Source organism: Hippoglossus hippoglossus, chromosome 13, assembly GCF_009819705.1.
Source record: "Hippoglossus hippoglossus isolate fHipHip1 chromosome 13, fHipHip1.pri, whole genome shotgun sequence".
Taxonomy (NCBI): domain Eukaryota; kingdom Metazoa; phylum Chordata; class Actinopteri; order Pleuronectiformes; family Pleuronectidae; genus Hippoglossus; species Hippoglossus hippoglossus.
The window spans coordinates 7,068,549-7,090,510 of record NC_047163.1 but is presented as its reverse complement, the minus strand read 5'-3'; the positions used below and the strand labels follow the sequence as shown (position 1 = coordinate 7,090,510).

At 39.6% G+C, this 21,962-nt stretch overlaps 2 protein-coding genes across 2 annotated transcripts; one reads left to right on the top strand and one right to left on the bottom strand.

Annotated features, from left to right (window-relative positions):
• Positions 1 to 262: 262 nt before the first annotated feature.
• Positions 263 to 5,285, bottom strand: rrp8 (ribosomal RNA processing 8). The gene is made up of 8 exons (XM_034604454.1): positions 5,088 to 5,285; positions 4,577 to 4,694; positions 3,912 to 4,179; positions 2,981 to 3,812; positions 1,939 to 2,068; positions 1,751 to 1,857; positions 1,567 to 1,663; positions 263 to 801 (listed from the first exon to the last, which is right to left on the bottom strand). Exons 2-8 carry the CDS (start codon positions 4,679 to 4,681, stop codon positions 688 to 690), a joined length of 1,653 nt encoding a protein of 550 aa, XP_034460345.1. The 5' UTR covers positions 4,682 to 4,694; positions 5,088 to 5,285; the 3' UTR covers positions 263 to 687.
• Positions 5,286 to 6,561: 1,276 nt separating this feature from the next.
• Positions 6,562 to 20,301, top strand: LOC117772891 (integrin-linked protein kinase). Its single transcript, XM_034604455.1, has 13 exons — positions 6,562 to 6,723; positions 8,137 to 8,373; positions 13,894 to 14,059; positions 15,349 to 15,444; positions 15,558 to 15,654; positions 15,768 to 15,851; positions 15,962 to 16,047; positions 16,164 to 16,273; positions 16,492 to 16,619; positions 16,820 to 16,941; positions 17,084 to 17,183; positions 18,849 to 18,979; positions 19,106 to 20,301. Exons 2-13 carry the CDS (start codon positions 8,285 to 8,287, stop codon positions 19,253 to 19,255), a joined length of 1,359 nt encoding a protein of 452 aa, XP_034460346.1. The 5' UTR covers positions 6,562 to 6,723; positions 8,137 to 8,284; the 3' UTR covers positions 19,256 to 20,301.
• The last annotated feature ends 1,661 nt before the right edge of the window (positions 20,302 to 21,962 follow it).

Below are 21,962 nucleotides of genomic sequence, written 5' to 3'. Positions count from 1 at the left end.
CTGCTCTTTATAGCAAAGAGACTGCAGCCCCCGCCCCAACATATTGCACAGTAAATCAAAGATTACAGCTGAGACCAGACAGGTTTGCTAAAAGATGGTAGTCATTAACAAAGGGGATGTCAGATGTATTTTTATCAGGAATATGTAGGCGTCCTCCTGTTTGTTGTCTGTTTACATGTGTGGAATAAATAAGCAGATCAAAGAAAATAAAGAAGAGTAACCTAAAGTTGTTCAACACGCACACACCAGAGATTCATTGTTAAAAAGGTTGTATTTTGCATCATTACAATCGCATGTTAAAGACAATTTTAGCATTCACATGACTTGCCTTTGTATTAAATTATCTAATTACCTAAATTATCAGGGTACACACTGTGTGTCATGTAGATGTTTATGTTGGTTTCACTTCTGACTTAACTATTTATTTCAAATCTCCAATCAGAGAATTCAACCTGAGCCGTTTCTGCTCAGAAAGGAAACTGCAGGTGAAACGAATCATGTACATATAATAAACATACACCTACAACAGTAGGTTAGAATCTGTGAACAAACGAGTATCAATTAGAATATGACACATTTAAATGAAAGTATATCATTTTGTGCTGCTTTAAAAAAAATGACAAACAGAAACGACATGTGGGAAAATGAAAGGAAACAATTTAATTTCTATGACGTTCTCTAACTTCCTCATCTTTTCTTGTACAGACAAGGATTCAGCTGAAGTCCAAACTTCTTCACATTTTCTGGAGCATTTCCTGACTTCACACATTCAAAGGAGTAAAAATGAGTGTTCTCCGTATCCTAAAGAGAAAAAAAGAGACAAAACACAAATGATTCTTGTGATCAGGCATCTATTTACTACCGGTCAGTCCTTTACACCACCCCCACATTTCCAGTTCTGTACAAGGTAAACTACTTATTCAGGTCAGAGCTGCACAGTTTCCAGACTTATGCCCTAACGATCAATTCATTTTCATCTTAGAAAGAACATCATCAGCCTGTTTAGCTGCTGAATGAGTCAAAGATGTAGATCAAAGTATGGATTAAAGATTCCGTGATTCCTTTTTTTATTTAAAACTTTCTTATTTTCTTGTTCCATGCTTTAAATTGGAAGCACACCCAGACATTATAGTCTGTATATTTCAGTAAAAACTGAAGGTGACCTAAAACCAGGCGAATGAAAACCATTTCAAGTTCAAGTCTTGTTCAGGTTGAGCTGTTTGCATGATGTTCATCAACCTTAAATACATTTAACTGAGTAACTATGTCGTAAACTATAAACCAGTCCACTGAACAGTCTGTTCTACCTGAGGCTCGCTGCCATTTACTGTCTCCAGCTTTGAGCGGACACATTTTAAAGGGAAAAGCAAATGATGATACTTGTACTCACAGTAAATATGGTTGTATGTTAAATTAAGATAAGAGACAAACATATCCAATGTAGATGTTTGCATGCCAGACAATCGCTTTTAGAGCTGTGATAACGCATGAGCTAACTTGTCTAATATTTAACAATGTAGAATCTTTCTCTGTCCCTGTAAACAGTCTTCATCTTGTTTGTCTCACCTTGGAAACCATCCTGAATCCCATATTAGCCAGAGCGGTGAGGAAGCTCCGCACGTTGTCGAACCTGCTGGCCACTTCTGCTATTTTAAGCACACCCCTGCAATAATTGTGTACAACAGTTAGACATATAGTGAATGTACAAAACTAAAAATGCACATTTTGAAATCAATATCAGATCTCTTACCCCATCTTTAGGACTCGATTGGCCTCTGATAGAAAATCCGCCAGGTTGGTCCCCATGAGGGAGAGACAGAACACTGCGATGTCCACAGAGAAGTCACGAAGAGGCACCTGCACAGACACACATAATATGTTTCATTCTATAACAATCACACAGGAAATGTACATTCTTTAGCAAAAAATCACACTCACGTTGGCCATGTCACAGACTGTGACCAGCTCACAGGCAGCTGCCAGGTCGAAGCTGTGCACCTTGTTCTGCACGCTGCGAGCTATTTTACAGTCACCGCATCCGAAGTCTGCAACCACCATAGCGGGCGGTCTGAAACAAATGGTACGTGTTTGAAATCACAAGATATAAAACTATAATTCACATTCTGGGGTTAAAATCTAAACAGAACCGACGCTCATGCAAAGTTCTCACAACCACAAATAGCCAGCGAGTTTGCCACATTATTTCATCTCGAGGCTAACAAGGACATATTCTCACAGCAGTTTACTGGAGCGTCAGTTAAAACACCCACAGGGCTGCATCATCTCCTGCACGACTCCAGTCCTCAGTGTCACATCTTCAGCAGAGTAATGACGTAGTAGAGTCTTTAGTGTTTACAGCAGATAAGATGCACACAGGACAATGACCTGCCTTAAACAGAGAGGTGAAGAATATCTTATTCCTTTAACAATTTTGGAAGTGTAACCCAGACGTGTGTTTTACAATTTCCAAGATAAATGTTCAAAGTTGAATTTGTTTATATGGCACATTTCTAGTCTTACAGACCACTCTAACTACTCTACCGTACTAATCCCAAGCCAGGAATCAAACCACCGACATTCTGGTGAGAGGTGAACCCGCTCTACCTCCTGAGCCCCAGCTGTGTTAAGAAACTAACTAGTTACTTCAGACACTCAAAGAAGTTAAGCTTTGTGCCTTCGTACAACAGCATCTTACTTTCTTCTTCTTCATGGAGCACGGAGCTGCATCAAGTGTCTTGTGAACTAAATATTAGACTTTGATTAAGGTGTTTAGTTTTCCTCTTAGTTCATGTGTGGAAAACTGAGCTAGTTAAAGTTGCTGAAGAAGAACATGAGCATGTATTTGAAAGCTCTGAAAAGCTAGAAAGTGGATTTCTGAGCTTTTACTTTGTTGTTATATTTCCTATTGTTGAATTCATGCATTCCCTCAGGAATCTAACAAAATCCCATTTATTGATTATTAATAATTGAGATATCTCACTTTAGCTGAATCCAGGAGATGATGGCGTCCACCGGGTTGGCGGGCCACCTCTTGACCTGTGTGGTGTATCCTCTGTGGTAGATCCAGAAGGCTTGAGGATCCTGCTTGAACATGCGCTTGGCGTCGCCGCTGGACGTGCTGTACAACACTTCGTTAATGTAGCGGAATCGAGCCGACTCCAAGCGCTGCTCCATGCGCAGCCTCAGGGAGGCCGAGCGGTCCAGCTTCACCTCCTCCTCTGGTGCCGCCGGCTCGTCTTTCGGCTCTGCGGGACTCTCTGGTTGGTCTGGTTGGACTGGTTCTTTGATCTGGAGCATTTTCCGCAGCTTCGCTCGTTTCAGAATCTGTTCTTTGCTCAGCTCAGGTTTCAGTCTTTTATTAGGTGACGGCTGCAGATCATCTGTGATCTTAGCGTGTTCATAACCACCCTTTGTTTTGGTCTGTTTTTCAGTCTGCTGCTTTCCCCCTTTCAGTATTTCTGGTGCACAGGATACACCAGTGTCCTCGTCAGGCTGTTTCCTTTTCTGTGGTTTACGTTCTGTCTCACTTTTCTTTTTTGGACCCACAGTGGATGTTTTACTGTTTTTGCTGATAGATGAATCCGTTTTTACTTCTTCCTTCTGCTTGTGTTTATCTGCAGATTCTGTTTCATTCTCCTCCTCCTTCTCGCGGAATTTATTTTTACACTTCTTCTTGTTCTTCATTTTGTTTCTCCATTGTTGTCTACTCAGCTTCTCAGTGTCGTCTGGGTTGTCTATGTTTGTCTTTGCAGATTTGGTCATTTCTTTATCCTTTGTCTCGCCTGCTGACGTGGTTTTTATCTTCTTGGCCACTTTAGGACAAAAGAAAACATAGTTAAATTTCACATTGATATCGTTCCGCTTCTCTGTGCATGAAAATACAACAAGCCTTTCATCAGCTCATTACTCACCAACTTTGTTGAATTTACTTTTCTTTTTTGCCGCAGGTTTTTCCTCCTCGACGCTCGGATCCAAATCTCCGTTCTCCTGCGGCTCCTCTGATGTCTTTGCATGTCTTCTCTTTTTCCTCCTCTTCTTCTTTCTCTTGGTGGGGGACGAAGATGCTTCTGCCGCACCTTCGCTGTCACTGTCCTGCTGGTGGTCCGTGTTCTTCCACTTAGGTATTGATCCCAGAGTTTCCAGGGTCCGCAGCAGACTCTTCTTCCCAACAAGCTTGGACTAATCAGGGGAATATAATCGATTTTGTAATTAGTCTTTTACTAAAACAACATGCAGGTTAATACTGGGCTGAGTAATACAGTAAAAATATTTGTTCTTTATTAATTGTTGATAAATTCTGTGATTACTGCATCTCAAATGAGATGATTTGCTATTTCCTTCCATCATACGTCAAACTGAGTATCTTTGGGTTTTTAGACATGTTTGTGAGCAGAACATTTGAAATTGTTACTTTTGTCAAAGTTGTGATTGATTTATTAGTCGTAACATACACATAATAGTTATTTGATTGATCAAAAAACAACACATTTAAATGACAGATATTACTGATGTATTACACAGTCATAACACCAATACTTGCACTTGGATCAGGTGAACATGGTGGATTTTATTTTACCTTGACATGAGTGCCGTTGTTCACCTTCTCTTTGCCTTTAGAGACAGTTTTACTCTGAGTTTGAGCGTCTTGATCATCGCTCCAGTCTTCCTCCTCATTAAACATGTTTCCACCAGGACTGTAATTATAACACACACACATCAGTATATAACACACCTCTGTAAGTAACACACATCTGTAAGTAATACACACATCTACAAATAACACAAAAACACATCCGTATACAACATACACATTTACAAATAACACACACATCTGTAAGTAATACACACATCTACGAATAACACACACATCTCTAAGTAACACACACATCTACGAATAACACACACATCTCTAAGTAATACACACATCTACGAATAACACACACATCTCTAAGTAATACACACATCTACAAATAACACACACACATCCGTATATAACATACACATTTGCAAATAAAACGCACATCTGTGTCTAAGTGCTGAGGATCAGGAAACCCTCCCAGTGTCACCCTTCTCATTCAGTTACTCACCAGTCTCCTGTTCACTTGTCAACCAGTTTGTTGCGTCGGTGTCGCTGTTCGCACACAGACGTTTTATTAAATATCATTAATATTTATGATCTAATATGTATCTACCGTGAATGTATTGTATCTACATTCAGTAACTTCGGTCGTTTCTTGTCAGAAGCGAAAGCCACGTTGTTTCCTCGAGCACGAACCAAACAGAAGTTCAGGCGCGGGTGGATGACGCAAGCAGACTAGAGATTCATGGGAAATGTAGTTTTTCGCAGCTAGGAGAGACTACAAATGTAGTCTAACCTAAATGCTCAGTACTTATTCAATGTTTTTAGGAGAACGATAAAAACACTTCTAATAATAATGATGATAATAATAATAATAATAATAATAATAATAATAGTTTAATCAATTAATCAATTTTAATGTTGAGTACTCAGACCTGAAATGAATTACTGAAAACTATTATAGACAAAGAACCTATTATCAAAATCAATATTTGTTTCTATATGTATTTTCTATATTTAAATACATATTTTCTCATAGACTATCCCCCTAAAAATTACAGTGTTGCAAATAGAATTCATTCAAAAGTTATAATACACTCACAACAAACTTACCATAAACTCACACACATGCATAAACACAGACTCTCTACATCTGGTTTCATTGTTATTTTTTACCTACACACATACGTTTAAACAATATTTTGTTCATTGTACGTATAGTTTGATAAAACCTACACAACATTTTCTGTTTGTCTGTTTTCAGTTTACAGTTGTATTTTTAGTAGGAATGACTAATAAATCTGTTTAAAACAAGGGGGAAAAAATGTAGACAAGAAGATAGATAGATAGATAGATAGATAGATAGACAGACAGACAGACAGACAGACAGACAGACAGACAGACAGACAGACAGATAGATAGATAGATAGATAGATAGATAGATAGATAGATAGATAAATTAAAGAACTACTACAAAGCTGTCACTGCAAAGAAATATGTGCTAATGGAGATATTGACAATACAAATACTTTAAGTTTAAGGTGAATGAAACACCAAAGTAACTGAGAAAGAGTATTGAAGCCAAATATAAATGCAGATTTAAAGATAAATAACTGAAGCTATACAATTTGTGCATTAGACTAACATGACCTGTAAAATGATGGCACAGCACATGTAAGTGTATTTTTAAAAAAAGACAAGGGGAAACCTTCTTTTCTTTTCAGGGTCTTCTAAGCTGTTTGTATTATTATTGTTTCTAGCCTTAGAATTGCCCTCCGGGGACAAATACAGTTGTTGTTAATTGAATTGAATTCTGGCTAAATCTTATTAAACCTTTAAACAAAAATAGTGAAAACAGTGCAAGGGTAAAACTTTCTTTTCTCTTTTCTCTTTTTTGTTTACATTATTGTTTCTGGTTAAATCTAATTCGACATATTTAAAAAAAAGATTAAATAAACATGACCTGAGGCTGTGAATACTTTGGACGCTCCTGCAGTTCTGCGGGCCGCCTGTAGAGGGCGGGGGACGTACGTACGTTGGCAGTGAGGGTGTGGACGTCGCCCACAGTCACTTCTGGAGATAACGTAACGCTGCTAATAACTTCTGCTGTGGCCGCGTTACACTGAAACAGACGAACACACCCGGTAGGTTTAACGTCTTTATTTTATATTTAAGTTCCACTTTCACCTGCTTCCACTTCACAAGCAGCACCGGAAGAGCCATTCTCACTCATTCTGCGTCAAGTGAAACACAGAGATTCTGTCCGCGACGTCAGTTCAGGTTGTTAGCTTGTTAGCAAAAAGAAAACCTGGCTCCTGTAGTCAACCACAGGAAGCTGCTTCATCTGTGGAGACGTTACAGTTCCATCTACTTCATCTACTCTCCGGTTAAAGCCCGTGTGTGAGGTTCCTCTGGAGCTGGAGAAGAGCACCAGGGGACCTCCAGGGGCTGCTCCTCTGGGTTAGCCCCCGGGTAGCAGTGCTGCTAGCTGGGGCTGCTGCTGCTGGTAACTGGGACCGATGAGCTCATTTCTGCGAGTCCAGGGTTGTTGCAGTGTTTATGTTGACTGCTTGAAGAATGAATGGAGATCAGGCTCCTTCTGTGGAAACTATGGATTTATGAGTTGTCTGCTATGCACATTTGTAATATGACTTCTTGTCTTATTTTATCATTAAACATCTGCAATGTGTCCCCTCACTCATAGGTGATTAAAACTGTATAAACTTGTCCCATTCTGTTGCCTTCACTTATGTCTGGCACTTGTGATTTTCATGAAGCCCACTAATATATTCATTACAGCTCATATACTGTGTGACATTTGAATTATGAATGTATGTTTTTCACATTACGTTCTCTCTATATCTGCTGGCTTTATTTAGGTGTTTTATTTTCACCTTGATGATCAAATCAGGATGTAAAAAACATTATTCCACCTCTTTCTTCAATAATGGTCAAATCTAGGCAGAATAGACTTATCGAAATGTCTCAAAACTCAGGGTGAGGTCTTTTATTTTGTCCGTCCAATAGTTTAAATACCCAATTGTGCTTAGTCAAGTGTCAGAAGATGGTGGAACGCTGTAGCTGAACAAGATGTTTTATATGTTTTACTTATTTCTTACATAATGTATGGATTGCTTAAGAAAACGTACAGATACATATTCTTATAATAAAACAGCCGATTAATCAAAAAAAAATGTCAGCCCTAGTGTAGATTGTAAGGAATAATAGAAATGATCATAACACTAGAGACAAATACACTGGTAAAACTCTGGTGTACAGGGTGACAGTCATGGCCAAGTGTTGTGAGTCACAATGCTGTAATCTGCTTACCCACCCAGTATGACTGGTGGATAAGATTTCTCAATACGTGGTTTCTTGGTTGCTTGGTTTTCTTCTACTAGTTTGTACAAGAGGTTTAAATTTGAGAGGATATACACAGATTGGCTACAGAGTCAAAAACCAGTTACCTGTTTCAATGTTGTGGCTGATTAGTGGACCTGGCCTCAGAAACGTGTTTTAACAGCAGCTTCCCTGTTTGTGTCCCCTTTTTGTTTCAGGGTTGTTGAAGAGCAGTTGAGCAATTGACCGTGTCCCTCGCTGTCCCAGATGAGGGACTGATGCTGGCCAGGACCCTCCTGAACCCTTTGGGCCGCCTCTCTCAACTGTTTACTTCGTTTTAGGAGAAGGAAGAACACCCCAGCCAAAATGGATGACATCTTCACGCAGTGCAGGGAAGGCAATGCCGTCGCAGTTCGATTATGGTTGGACAACACGGAGAATGACCTCAACCAAGGGTGAGTCGAGGTTTATTCATTCATCTATTTTCTTGACAGTGGGATGTAAATAGTACCCAGAATTTGCAATTCAATTGTATGCAGGGGATAATCCAATAAAAGTATGTAATGAAGAATTTGCAATTACAAAATAGCACACAGTTCCTCTAAGATTAACTTGTTTCCATTAAGGATTTGTTTAGTATTGCTTATGGCCTTGATTTATTATCCTCTTTAACAAAATTTCTATACAGATTAAGTAATCTGGATGATTTTGTACTTTACTGCAACTGACTTGCCACAACATGACTTTGTGATGCTGGATGACGTGAACTTCCACTACATCAGCTTTACTACATTGTCACTGCTTCCTTTTTAAATGTTGTATTGTGAAGGGAGAGATCGCGCCTTTCCAGTTCCCAATTAGATTTTGGCCTGAGATTGAACCCATTTCCGGTTTGACCCGTGTTTATGCCACCGGAACAATTCAAAGGCGTGATGTTGAACAGGAAACATGCAGTGATGGTAGAGTTAGTCACGCTTGGTGTTGTTGTGGCAAGTTCAGGCTTCACAGAAAACAAAAAAGACATCTGTGCGGATTTGTGTAAGAATAAGTTGCTGAGAATACGACAGGCTTCTATAAGATTTGACATGTTCACCTCACAAAGTATTTGAATGATAGTTTCAGATAACCAGTTAGTCCTGAGATTCTTTTGTATCCTCAGTTGACTCTGCAAAGAAACAAAACTTGGCAGAGCCCGTCGCCGGTCGAGTTCTGGTGACCACCCAGACAGCTTGTTGGTATTTGTTTTCAAAGCAAGCAAAGATGGAAGTAATGAATCTAATTCTTCCTGTCAGCCGTGTTGTGTTGAGTTTTTCTTGTTTTGGGAATTTTTGATTCTTATCTTTACTTTTTTTGAAAAATGTCTCTAAAACAATTATAATCTGCAGCTTGCAAGTACTAAATCAGTGTTGTGAGACTGCATGATTACATTAGGCCAGTGTGGGTTCATGCATCCTCACATGTGACCCTCCCATTAGCTGATTACATGTCAAGTTCCCTTTTCTTGTTGATACATCTCAGCCAGTGGGTGGAACAGAACTATTCTAGACTTTTAATTTCCCTGCAGATCCTCTTTGTACATTTAAGGAAACCCCCTGTATTCCAGTATATCAGACCCTCTTGAATATCTTCTGTACTGCTGGGTGACAGTGTGTTTACACTGATGTAACTCTCAGACAAAGTGTGGTTGTGGAATGCTGCATCTCCTTACAAGGAGTAACACACATGCCTTAAGGGAACCATTTACCACCTTCCAAAACTGAGAGACAGGGGGGAGGAGATTATTGTAGTGGGCTGGAGTGGAACAGTGTGTGTGTTGGGGGTGAGGGGGGCGAATAGAGATCTTTCTTTTCTAAAGAGGAATGCACAGTAAGCCATAGCACAGCACATCACCTCCCCTCCTCCACTGATGTCTTTCTGGTATTTATCTCCCAGAGGTATTAGATAGCTCCGCTCATTTCCTTTCTAACGTTTCCTCAAAGTTTTCAAAGAGTTAATTGCAAAGTTTAAAATCCTCCCAAATGTTTACAGTGCAGTTATCGACCCCGGTCTTCTCTGAATATTAATGTCTCAAGCTCAAATGGAAATATTGTCTGAGCTCCAGCTTCTCAGATGACTCACTGAAATACATTTATTCATATTTAAAGTTTTTACACTTGATCAGACGATTGTCCAAAATCATTTCCCGGAGCTATAAAACATTAACACACTGGCCATCACAAAGGATTCATTGAGGAAATAGTTGGTATATTAATCAATGAAAATAATTGTTTGTTGCAGCCCTTGTCAGAAAGAGTTTATTGCAACTTTATGGGTTATCTCCTCTTTGGTCTCATACGGACCTAGGTCTCTGCTCGTTTTGTTTTCTTTGGCTCACAAGTGTGTACTCGTGGTTGTGATGGCTATCTGTGTTGAGCCTCCTCAAAATGTATGTTAAAAAAATCCCTGCACATGAGCCAACTACACTTCCCTTTCTGCCACTGACTGTAGCTATGTTGCTTCATGAGACAAAGAATCAGGTTTAGTACATGTTTTGATTGAAAAATGTACTTTACATCACTCTAGAGTCACAACAATATTTTATCTTTTGTCTTACATTATAATAAAAAAAGAATATTTTGGGGTTTTGAACTGTCAACAAAAGATGATGATAATTTCATGTCGTCCAAGACCAGTCCACATTTAAGAGCATGCAACTACTGTCCACTCAAGTGTAGTTATTGTCTATAGTCTTCTACAGTACTGGCAGTGGTCAACGTAGATATTGGTGGTGATTTGTCAGCTGCTGTCTGATCTTATTTACAGTATTGATCCATGATTGTAGAGCAGCTCCATCGACTTGACGAGAGAGAAAAAGTCTTACGGAAGTAAAGACGTTGTTCGATCAACCATTTAAATTTCATCAAAAGTGACTTCTCACATACACAGTCTGAGGGAACTGGTTTATTGTATTTCTGTGATGTTTATGTGAATTAATCTTCCCTCAGCTTGGGCCTGTTATATGACCTGGTGGGGATGTTGGGCCCGAGACAAACAGGGTGCAGACAGGGGCGCTTCCTCTGGCTTTTCCGTCTGCTAAACTGAGCTCTGTTGGCAGGTGGAAATGCCTGAAATAAATTACCACAGGCAGAGTGGAGGGGGTGAGCAGAAGAAAACCCTGGCTCAAGTGCCTTTGGGTTGTGTGGATGAAGCCAGCTTAAAGGGAAAATCTATCCTATAAAAAGTGTCCCTGAATAGAAATGCACATAGAAACCAGAGGGCCGAGCCTCACTTGCTGTCACCACAAAAGCCCATTTTCAATAGTTTAAAGTGGACTGGTGCTGCCTGATTCAGCAAATAATCATCAGTCAATTAGACGATGAAATGAATCAGATGATGTAAAAATACGGGACAAGATAACATGTTTGCTGTTGTAACTGAATATTGAATAAAGTGGCGTACTCTGAGGATCACTGTAATCAGTTGTGTGCAGTGACAGTGAAGTGCTTCTGCAAAACCAGTGAGCAAAATGTAATTAAATTAGGCTCGTGTTATTTTTCAGAACACTAGACTGCTTTAGTCTAAATTATCCTGCCACTGTTTCATATTAAACTGGAAAAAATAATTTACGCTTCTCATAATAATATAAAAGATCTCAAATGTAGTGTTTTATCTTTGCTCTCTCCCTTTCTCTCTTTCTCTCTCACTCCCAAACACAATGAACCTGTCTGTTTATAGTTGGACTGGCCATCGTGGGCACTGGGAGAAATCCCACTGCAGCTGTTGTCCGTCATAAAATCCATAGTGTGTTTTACAATCATTAGCAGGCAGGCAGGACTTGGTAGTTTGTAAATTAGCTCTGTGTGTTCCCACACTGTCCATGCAGTTCTCCCAGGGCAGTGGAACACCGGCCCTGCAGTTTACTTGTCGTTTTAGCTGTTCATGAGACTCTGCTGCAGGACTGGGCTCACAAAGATCATACAGATAAGCAAGATGATATTTACGTTCACATGTGCAATCTTACGCCTAAAGAATAGAGCCTTTAAGTTAATCATAAATCCACTTCCCCCCCTAAACACATTTAAGCGAGCCTGTGGGGAGTTTTTGTCTCATAAGCGTTGGCTAATTAGTTTTTAGGATTTGTCCTTTTTGGTCTGAGAGGAAATTGCTCTGGGAGCAGATGTGGTGCGACTGCAGTAGGTCACCGAGATGCACAAATAGCTGTGTGTTGTGGGACTGAGGGTCTCTGTGGGGCTCTTGATGCTGTTTAGAGTCGAGCTCTGCAGGATGTGTGAATACAAGCCAGTGAATTGGTGGTGGGGGATCAGAGGGTTCAAATTCCTGCAGATTCATAATACTCCCTCAGTTCACAGATTGCATTATTATGCTGTCTGGCCACTCATATTTTCTGAAAAACAAAAGGGTTGTGCACTGTCTTTGCCGAAAGAATGAAGGGCCCATAGAATAGTAACCAGTCCAGTCCAGCTGTTTTATTGATACAAAGAGGGAAGGAGAGGATGGGGTTGAATGTGAAGACAGAGGGAACAGAGACTCTACAGAGAAAGAAAACTTTGTATTAGAGGAAAAGGTGACCACAGCCATGGAGAAATGACACACAATCACACACAGCAGCAGCCAGAGTGTTTGCATGTGTAGCACAGCTGAAGGAGGTCTCACTGGCCTTTATAAGGACAGTAGCTAACGCTCGGCCTACTGTTCTTTCCTGATTGTCACTGTCACTCATCTCTTGCTGAGTCATTATCGCTCGGTCTTGATCTCGTTTTCTCTGAAGATGCGCACCATTCGTCACTCTGTCATGTAATGAAGGCCACTGTCCTACATGTTTCATTGCTAGTGTCACTGAGACAAAGAGGAATGATGAGTGCCAGCGGCCTGTTGGCTGCTGTCTCAGTTTGAGTCACACCAACTTCCTTTTTAGAGTGAGAAAATTACAGAAGTACAAAGGAAATTCACTTTATTCACACCCATAGCTCAGTAAAGAATCAACGCATGGTTTAATTTTCAGATAAATGCAAAGGAACTATTGTAAACTGCACCTTAATAAAGGTTATAATGTTCTGTTTGAGTCAACTACATGATAATTTTGGTGGTTGTAGTTAATAGTGCTGTTAAATCACATGTCATTGGAAGAAATATTAGGAACACCTCTCTGTCCAACACGGCAGACTTTAACAGCAGCATTACTCTAACTGCCAAAAAGGAAAATAAAATAAAACTGACTGGTAAGAGTTACTGCACGTCTGCTCTATTAGATTGTACTGCATTGGTTTTAGATAGTTATACCAAATGTTCTTGCAACTGCAAGTCTTATCAATTGAGGTATTCTTTAAAGCTTGCAGTCGTATACTCTGCATTTGGGCCAAAACAAAACAGCTAATTGAGGTAATATGTACAGTTAGGACACCCTTACACTACATACAAATACTCAGGACTAGTCAATTGGCTTGTCTGTACTTGTAAGGTCTATAGGAATCTTCAGCTGATGTAATTCCAGAGCTGATGTATTGTCCGGCTCTTTAAACCTTATGGTAACACTCATTCACTGGCTCTCCGAAGCAACTGATGATCTACAAAGCAGGCAAGGATATAAAATTATTACAGCTTTCTGCATAAAGTTTCCACTTTCCAAAATGTCATAAAGAAATTGCAGTTAAGGGGAACTGTGAAAAACCAAGAAGACCATTTTCAGACAAAAACGCACGTCTGCTGGGCAGAAATGAAAAGCAACCCCCCCCCCCCCCCCCCCCCCCCCCCCCCCCCCCCCCCCCCAATATGACTGCAGGACACAGGAGTGGTGGTGCACATGAATAAACTTCATGTGGATAACTTAGGGGCTGAAGTTTCTGGTATACCTTTCACTCCCTTAAGTCGTACTTTGTAACTTTTTCTGTCCGTTTGTTTGGGAGTTATTATAATTCCTTGCTGTGCTGAAGGTTTTTGTGTAGCCTGTGCTCAACATGATTGCTCCTCTCTCATAGAGATGACCACGGCTTCAGCCCTCTCCACTGGGCCTGTAGGGAAGGACGCTCCAGTGTGGTGGACATGCTTATCATGAGAGGAGCTCGCATTAACGTCATGAACCGTGGAGATGACACACCTCTTCATCTTGCCGCCAGCCATGGGCATCAAGAGATTGTGGGAAAGGTGAGGCTTGTGTAAACACTGAGGCACCATTTTAAAAAAAAAAAAAAAAAAAAAAAAAAAAGGTTCCCTCTTTCTTGTTTTATTCTTCCTTTTTCTGATGATTAATATAAGCTACATCTCTGCCATTAAAACCTGACCTAACACTCTATCTATGGTTTATTTTCGAATATTTCCTATATTTAGGGTTTTGAAACCTTCACTAATCACGTACAGCTCTTGAAATTTAACTTGAATATGTCTCTTTCAGTTTGCCTGATAAACACAGGATATTATGAATCCTAAACTGATGTCATCTGTACAGTGATTACACAAACATAGGTCTTGTCTGTTCTTGCAGTTCTACCATCAGCATTTTTGATTTAAAGGTAGGGCTGACTAGTTTTGTTCTTGTCGTGGTAAAGTGTAAATGTCTGCAAGTACGATTCTAAAATCTACTGCATTACGTTTCAGATCTAATGCTCTAAAATCTACTGCCCTCGTTTAGAGTAGAACAAGAGATTTATGATTTTAAATAAGGTTGGTATTTTCCCGAAAATATGTTAAACCTTTATTTATTTGGTTATTTATTTAGGTGCATTTACGTTTTTCAAAGACATCCTAAACAGACAATACAACAAATGCATCAGCGTCATGGTGAACGTGTGGCTCATGGCCGATTTTCTTTTTGACCCATTGAAGTTAAATTAATCAAATTTTAAAAAGCACAATCTGCACACGATCAGTAGCTGCAGTGCAGGGAGCTGTGTCCCTGTGTCTGCACAAGCTCCCCTGCACAAAAAAAAAACCTACTCACCTGCTCTCCTTTGTGTGTTTTAAGAGACATCTCATGTTTAATGGTTTGTTGTCCACTGGTTTAATTTTGGAAATGCAACATACAGTTTGTCATGTGACACGCATGTGCTATGTGGTTGTCAATTTTATGAAGTAGAGTGTTTTACGCAGTTGTAGTTGGTAAAATTGAGAAACAAAATGTGATCTGTTAATAATTGAATTTAAAGGCATTCATTTTTGTCGATGAAAGAAATATAAAGATGATCTGTATGTGAGTTCTTTACACAGCACTGTTGCCACGATGTGAGGATTCTGCTGCAGTGTCTGATTAAGAATAGCTGCCAGGCAGCTATTGAGTTTAATATTAGTCGTGTCTCAATACCTCTGGTATGTGTCCACAGGCAAGACAAACTTCCAGGATTTTTCTTGGTAGCATTACCTCTCATCTCTGTATACAGCCCAAACAAGATCTGACCGGCCTTGTTTTGCAAATAATCATTGGATTTGTTTTCTTTTAGCTGATCCAGTGCAAAGCAGACACAAATGCAGCCAATGAGCATGGGAACACACCACTGCATTATGCCTGCTTCTGGGGCCAAGACAAAGTGGCTGAGGTTAGTGCACCCCCTAGTGGTGTGTCAAAAGAGGCTTCTCTTCTTCATCTGTCAATTCCCATCATGATAACCATTAACAAATGTCACTGAAACCACACCTCCCTCCTTCCCAGGACCTGGTGACTAATGGGGCACAAGTGAGCATCTGTAACAAATATGGGGAAACTCCCCTGGACAAAGGCAAACCTCACCTACGTGAACTCCTCAGAGGTATCCCAACTACACATAACAGCAATTAATTCCACAAGTTTCAGTATCAGCCATTCATGGTTCTGTTTTATGGCTCTGTGTTGATTTTTTTTTCTAATTTCTCCATTAACCAGAAAAGGCTGAGAAATTGGGACAGAACATGGTTAAAATTCCTTTCAAGGATACATTCTGGAAAGGCACCACCAGAACACGACCCCGTGAGTCTTGGTTTTTCTGTCAACATGGTGGTGTACTAAGCTTCACATATATAGTGGAGTCTGGATCTGAGCTCCAACTTATGATACGTGTCTCCATCTTGTGTTTTTAGGCAATGGCACTTTGAACAAACATGCAGGCGTCGACTTCAAACAGCTTAATCTCGTTGCTAAACTAAATGAGAACCAATCAGGAGAGGTACTATATTCTTGTTTTCAGTGTTTTATTGTACTGAATATTCATGCAGAACTGCTGACTATCACTTAAAGGTACATGTCATTCACTCCCCTTTTTTCTATATCTCTTGTCTACAGTTGTGGCAGGGACGCTGGCAAGGGAACGAAATTGTTGTTAAGGTGCTAAAAGTCCGTGACTGGACCACGAGGAAAAGCAGAGACTTTAATGAGGAGTATCCCAAACTCAGGTTATTATTTAATCCTGTTTTGTTACAACCTCTATGTTCTGTGCTTCTGTTGTGTTCACTCATTTGTCTGTTTGCATTGTGCTGAACCAAAATGTATGTATGTGTTTATTTTGGGAGGGTGTTGCATCTCACACAAGTCGTCTGTTTATGTCAAATCCTGTGTGGATTTGTCTGTCTGTCTGTCTCTCCTGTGTCCGTCCCTCTGGGCTCCATCCCAGGATATTTTCCCACCCGAATGTCCTACCCATGGTGGGAGCATGTCAGTCTCCTCCCGCCCCTCACCCCATCATCATCACACACTGGATGCCTTATGGCTCCCTCTACAACGTGCTGCATGAAGGCACCAGTGAGTACTTCTGCTCTGGTCACAAACTCTGTACTTGTCACTGGTTTCGGTGGTTTGTTGGGATTTGTGATTTTTTGCATTTAGGTATTTGTCATTATGTTGCCATCTCTTTCTGCACATCAGGACATTTGACTGTCAACCTGTTATGTGGTGAAAGCTCCAAGTGGCTGAAACCTGTTGTTATTTCCTCCTGCCATCAGACTTTGTGGTGGACCAGACGCAGGCAGTGAAGTTTGCTCTGGACATTGCTTGCGGAATGGGCTTCCTACACACACTTGACCCCATGATCCCTCGCCACTTTCTCAACAGCAAAAGTGTTATGGTAAGAGGAAGTTGTGGTTTTTAGCACCAGAATTTATCCAGTTGTTGTACATAAGAGACCTAAAAAAAGAATGTGTATTGCCCCAGAAAATGTCTGTTACACTTAAAAGTGACATCTCACTCAGTGTTCCTTGTTTCCACAGATAGATGAAGACATGACAGCCAGGATCAGCATGGCAGACGTCAAGTTCTCCTTCCAGTGTCCTGGCAGGATGTACTCGCCTGCATGGGTAGCCCCTGAGGGTAGGCATCACTCATACAGCACAGATCGAAAGTGACAGCAGAAGCCACACAAGCTCGTGCGTGAATGATGGATGCAGGCTTCTCTCAACTGTCTCTGAGCCAAATGTGATCTTCAGCAGATTTCCCCTTGAGATACAGTGAAATTCAAGCAAGATGGAAACATAAACTGGTTATGAAATGAGAAAATAACCAGGGAGATTTGGTTCCAGTGAGGTTTTAATTTTACAGAAGAGTGCGTGGCTCATGATGTCTGTGGCTGGGCTGAATATAAGAGAGATGTTGCCTTCAGTTGCCATAGAAACAGCCTCCATACTGTGTAGGTATAGTGGGTAGTGAACTGTGAAATTGAGAGCACAGTGTTGCTGTTGATAAGTACAAATATATAAATTTGGATAGGGTAAAAATCCAAACTCATCTTTGTAACTTTAAAAATGTATAATGTAACAGATGGAAAGACAATGAGTGTTAAATAATCTAAGTAAATTATTACATTTCACAATTAAATAATACATCCAGTGAATTTTAATCCTCAATATAATGGATATTCTAATCAAAGCTACATGTCCATCATGATTTATGTATGAATTTATTTCTGTTTAATGCAAATTGGAAAATGATTGAAACTTGCTTTCTAGAACTGTGGTCACTAGAATGACACTCAGTAAAGTGCTTACCTCCCAACAGTCCCCTTAAAGGGGACATAGCATGCAAATTCCACTTTGTTAGTGCTTCTACACATTAATGTGGGTATCTGGCATGTCTACCAACCCAAAAACTCTGGGAAAAAAACACTCGCGCGTTTTGTTATGGTTTCTCTAAGTCAGAAATGTCATGCTTGAGTGACTCGATTGAGCTTCCTGGGTTTTGTGTCGTAACAATACACTGGAAGTCTCCCTACATGGTCTTGGCCCTTTCTCTCTCTGTCTGTCTGCTTGTGTGCTTGTAGTGGATGGGCAGAGGGGGACATTTAATTATGTGATTGGGAAAATTAAAACTCTAGGACAACAGAAGGGGAATACAAAGTATGGGATGCATATTTGATAATTTATATCATATAAAATATGTAATTTATATCGTTTAAAATCATGGGGGGAGAGGGGGGAGGGGGGAGCTGGCTCATTAGCATTTAAAGGAACAGTCACTCAAAACAGGTCACTCTGTGGAGGGCTGTTTTATACAGGGTAAAAAGGGTGCTGTTTTAAATGATCCTTGTGGTATTTTGACCAAAGTATGTTACAGACATTTCATTAAGACCCCAAGGAACCATATCAACTTGTGGTAAAATGGGCATGCTATGTCCCCTTTAAATTCAATCAAGCCACAGCATATTGCACCTTCTTATCAGTCCCCTAAATTCCGTCAGTTTTTTTTCATTAAGATCCATGAATTATTCCCTAGGAAATCAATGAAAATATGAAAAATGCATTGTTAAAAGAAGATTTGTCCAGATCCGGGCCAGATTACAAACAGACTGGGGTGGAAACATAACCTCCTTGGCAGAAGTAATAATAACATACCACTTTAATATTGAACTAGTTAATAGTTTGTATGTTTCCACATCCAATGCGCACACTTGAAGGTGTTGACTTAACACTCAGCTGTGCACACAGTCTGTTGTGTGTTTGCTTCATGTAACTCTAACTCGTTTCTGTTTGTGGTTCCCAGCCCTGCAGAAGAAACCAGAAGATATCAACCGCCGGTCAGCAGACATGTGGAGCTTTGCTATCCTGCTGTGGGAGCTGGTGACCAGAGAGGTTCCTTATGCGGACCTGTCCAACATGGAAATAGGCATGAAGGTTGGTTGAACTGTGGCTCACTAGATAAAGAGTAGACTGATTAAAGTTAACTATTATTAATAAGTTTAATTCACTATCTGTCTACAAATGTAACTTGATCTAATGTCTGTCTGTTTGGGCCTTCAGGTTTCCTTGGAGGGTTTGAGGCCCACTATCCCCCCCGGCATCTCACCACACATTTGCAAGCTCATGAAGATCTGCATGAATGAAGACCCTGCTAAGAGGCCTAAATTTGACATGATTGTGCCAATTCTGGAAAAAATGCAGGACAAGTAAAAAAAATCTCCCCTGCCATCCTGTACTGAAGCGATGAATTACTGGATATCTTTCTCCAGATATCCCTCAAGATGTGGTGGTGTGGTGCTTACCAGTATTGCCTTAAACTCTTTTGTCTAACGTTGCATTCAGCGCCTCTGTAGCTTCTGAGATGAATCCAGCAGCAATCACTACTTTTATATTGTTTTTGTTTTCTTTTTTTTCCATGTGGTATCAAGTTTTTATTAGTATTCTCATCTTTGTCACTGATCTGCTGAAACTGTATTCACAGGAGCTTGATATTGCCTGTTCATCTTTTAAAGTGTAATCATGTGGACTGAGTACAATCTTATTTAAGGAACTGAATAACCTGTGGAAGTCAGCATGACAGTTTGCTGCATTGCTTCAGTGGATTTCAGGCCTTATTTTTATCTGGACTTTTAAAAAGTCACCCTCTCCAGTAACCGCTCCTTTTATAATAAAAGTAAAGAAATAACACATTAACCCAAAGCTTGTCTTGTTGGAAAAGTTTGTTGTGTTGGCAACAAACTACTGTTTATGCACCTGGGGCAAGCATGTCAGATGTCTGAAACCAATTAATAAGAAGAGGTATATGAACTAGTGAGCATTGCCCATGAGAGTGCAAACAAAAGCAGGATTGTGCCATTAAGCTTGGCTGTGCAGTGATATGTTGAGCTTAGCCTGTCTTGAGCATTGGTCCCTGACTGTATCCTGTACAAAACTGCCTATACAATCCTTTGTTAAGTTTTCATTTCAGTACAGTAAAAATGTCAGTGTCTATTATTGCAGTCATGGGGGGGATTATGCAATAAAACACTGCTGGTTTTCTGTTGATAATTGTAATTAACTAGATTACTCAAACATTCTTCTGTAATCTAGCTCAAAATGTTAAACTCTGTTTTATTATGATTTGAAGTTGCTAGCTGTACTAGCAAAAAAGTAACATCAGCCTGTTTCATGATGTCCTGAAGTGTTTGTACTTCACTTAAGACTTATTTTCATGTTGAATAAGTGTACTATCATGTTTAAATACTGCACCGGACTGTATATTTCTCATGGATGTCTTCGGTACAGATTGAATATGTTTTGGTGTCAAGAATGGGAAATGCCTTTCCTCCAACTTTTGTGGCTCCATCAGTAGCTGCTGCCAACAGAAGGTGACTGTGGGATTATGGGTGTGATATTAACATCTTTCAAACTGTTCTGTTGTCTTCTCACTTGTTTTTATTATGTTGGGCCTTTATAGTACTTCTGAATTTATATCAATCTCATATGGGTTGTCTCTTCTACCTGTATTGTTTCTGTGCCTCCACCAGCTTGCGCGTTTGTGCCGAATGTCAGCAGTTGAAGCCAAAATCAAGAATGACTTATACAAATGTATGTATTTATATATAAGTATATTAAAAAGGAAAAGTATGGGAAACTTGAATGTGTGGATTTTTAGTGGGAGTTGGACACTTTTTATGAAATGTGATAAAATGGCATTAAAAAAGCAGCATCACTATCATATCAATAGTATTAACTGTTGATATTTAGCTTAGTGTGGTAGTGGGCTTAATTGACCTGCTTTTAGTGTTGACTGTTAAATTACCAACAGAATAAATGTTTTAATGAGAAATATGAAATCTATTTACCAGCTGAAATTAGTGATCATGAATCAGGGACTAATGCCAATTTACAACAATGGAATTTTATGGCCTTGATTTCCCAATGGGGGTGAAGGTTTGATGAAAATCAAGAAAAGTAATTTCATTTGAAGAAAATAATGTTTTCAGTCAGTCCATTTTAATTATTTAAATACAGAAAAAGTGTTGGGTGAAGTTAATATCTGACTTTCCATTATTACCTCTAAAAAAAATGCCATTTGAGGAAAGTGAAGTGGAAGTGTCCCTTTTATCAGCAAGGTTTAATTCAAACCACCATAATTAGTGGCAATGGGTTAATTTTTATATATAATAGTTTGGCTTTCATAATTAACTGATAAAGGTGTGTTGAGTTTCTTAAAGGTTCAGGGTGTAGAATTTAGTGACATCTAGTGGTGGAGTTGAATGTTGCAGCTGAACACCCCTCACCTCACCCTTCACTTGAGAGAGAACCTGTGGTAGCCTTCAGTTGTCATAAAAACTCAAAAGGTGTTTAGTTTGTCCAGTTTGGGCCACTGTAACAAAAACATGGCCTCCGTAGAGAGGTCTCGCTCCTGATGTAAATATAAAGTATTTAAATATGAAGGGTCCATTCTAGGTTAAAGAAAACAACAATTAGTACAAATTAGATGAAACACACACTAGTGAAAACATTGCGAGGGTTATTTTATATTCAATTTCTGCCAATAGATCCCATTCACCTAAATCTTACACACTGGACCTTCACGTCTACCTTTTATGCCGTTACAAGTAAATTTTAAAATACTATTTAACTCCAACCAGGAACTTGTAATACCATTTGTTTTTTTATTTTTATTTAATGAATGTCAAACATGTCAAGTGGAAACTATTGATCTCATGAACATGTGATAAATAATTTTAGTTACGAGCCATTTACAAGTGTATCATAAGAAACCTCTATAAAGTGGCGCAGTGGTTGCACGGTGAGTTAACGCATGATAATTTGCATCCTGACAAAATGCAGCCCTGGATCAATAATGTTATCAAACTCTATAGAAGTGCACTTTATTTTATTTGTTATATTTTATTTATTATCTCCTTCT

Coding starts and splice junctions, on each gene's coding strand:
- rrp8 (XM_034604454.1), bottom strand. CDS start 4,681: ATGTTTAATGAGGAGGAAGACTGGAGCGATGATCAAGACGCTCAAACT. Junction 3,813..3,911: donor AAGTAAATTCAACAAAGTTG/GTGAGTAATGAG, acceptor TTTGTCCTAAAG/TGGCCAAGAAGATAAAAACC. Junction 2,069..2,980: donor ATCTCCTGGATTCAGCTAAA/GTGAGATATCTC, acceptor CATTTGTTTCAG/ACCGCCCGCTATGGTGGTTG.
- LOC117772891 (XM_034604455.1), top strand. CDS start 8,285: ATGGATGACATCTTCACGCAGTGCAGGGAAGGCAATGCCGTCGCAGTT. Junction 15,445..15,557: donor GCCAAGACAAAGTGGCTGAG/GTTAGTGCACCC, acceptor CCTCCTTCCCAG/GACCTGGTGACTAATGGGGC. Junction 16,048..16,163: donor ATGAGAACCAATCAGGAGAG/GTACTATATTCT, acceptor TCTTGTCTACAG/TTGTGGCAGGGACGCTGGCA.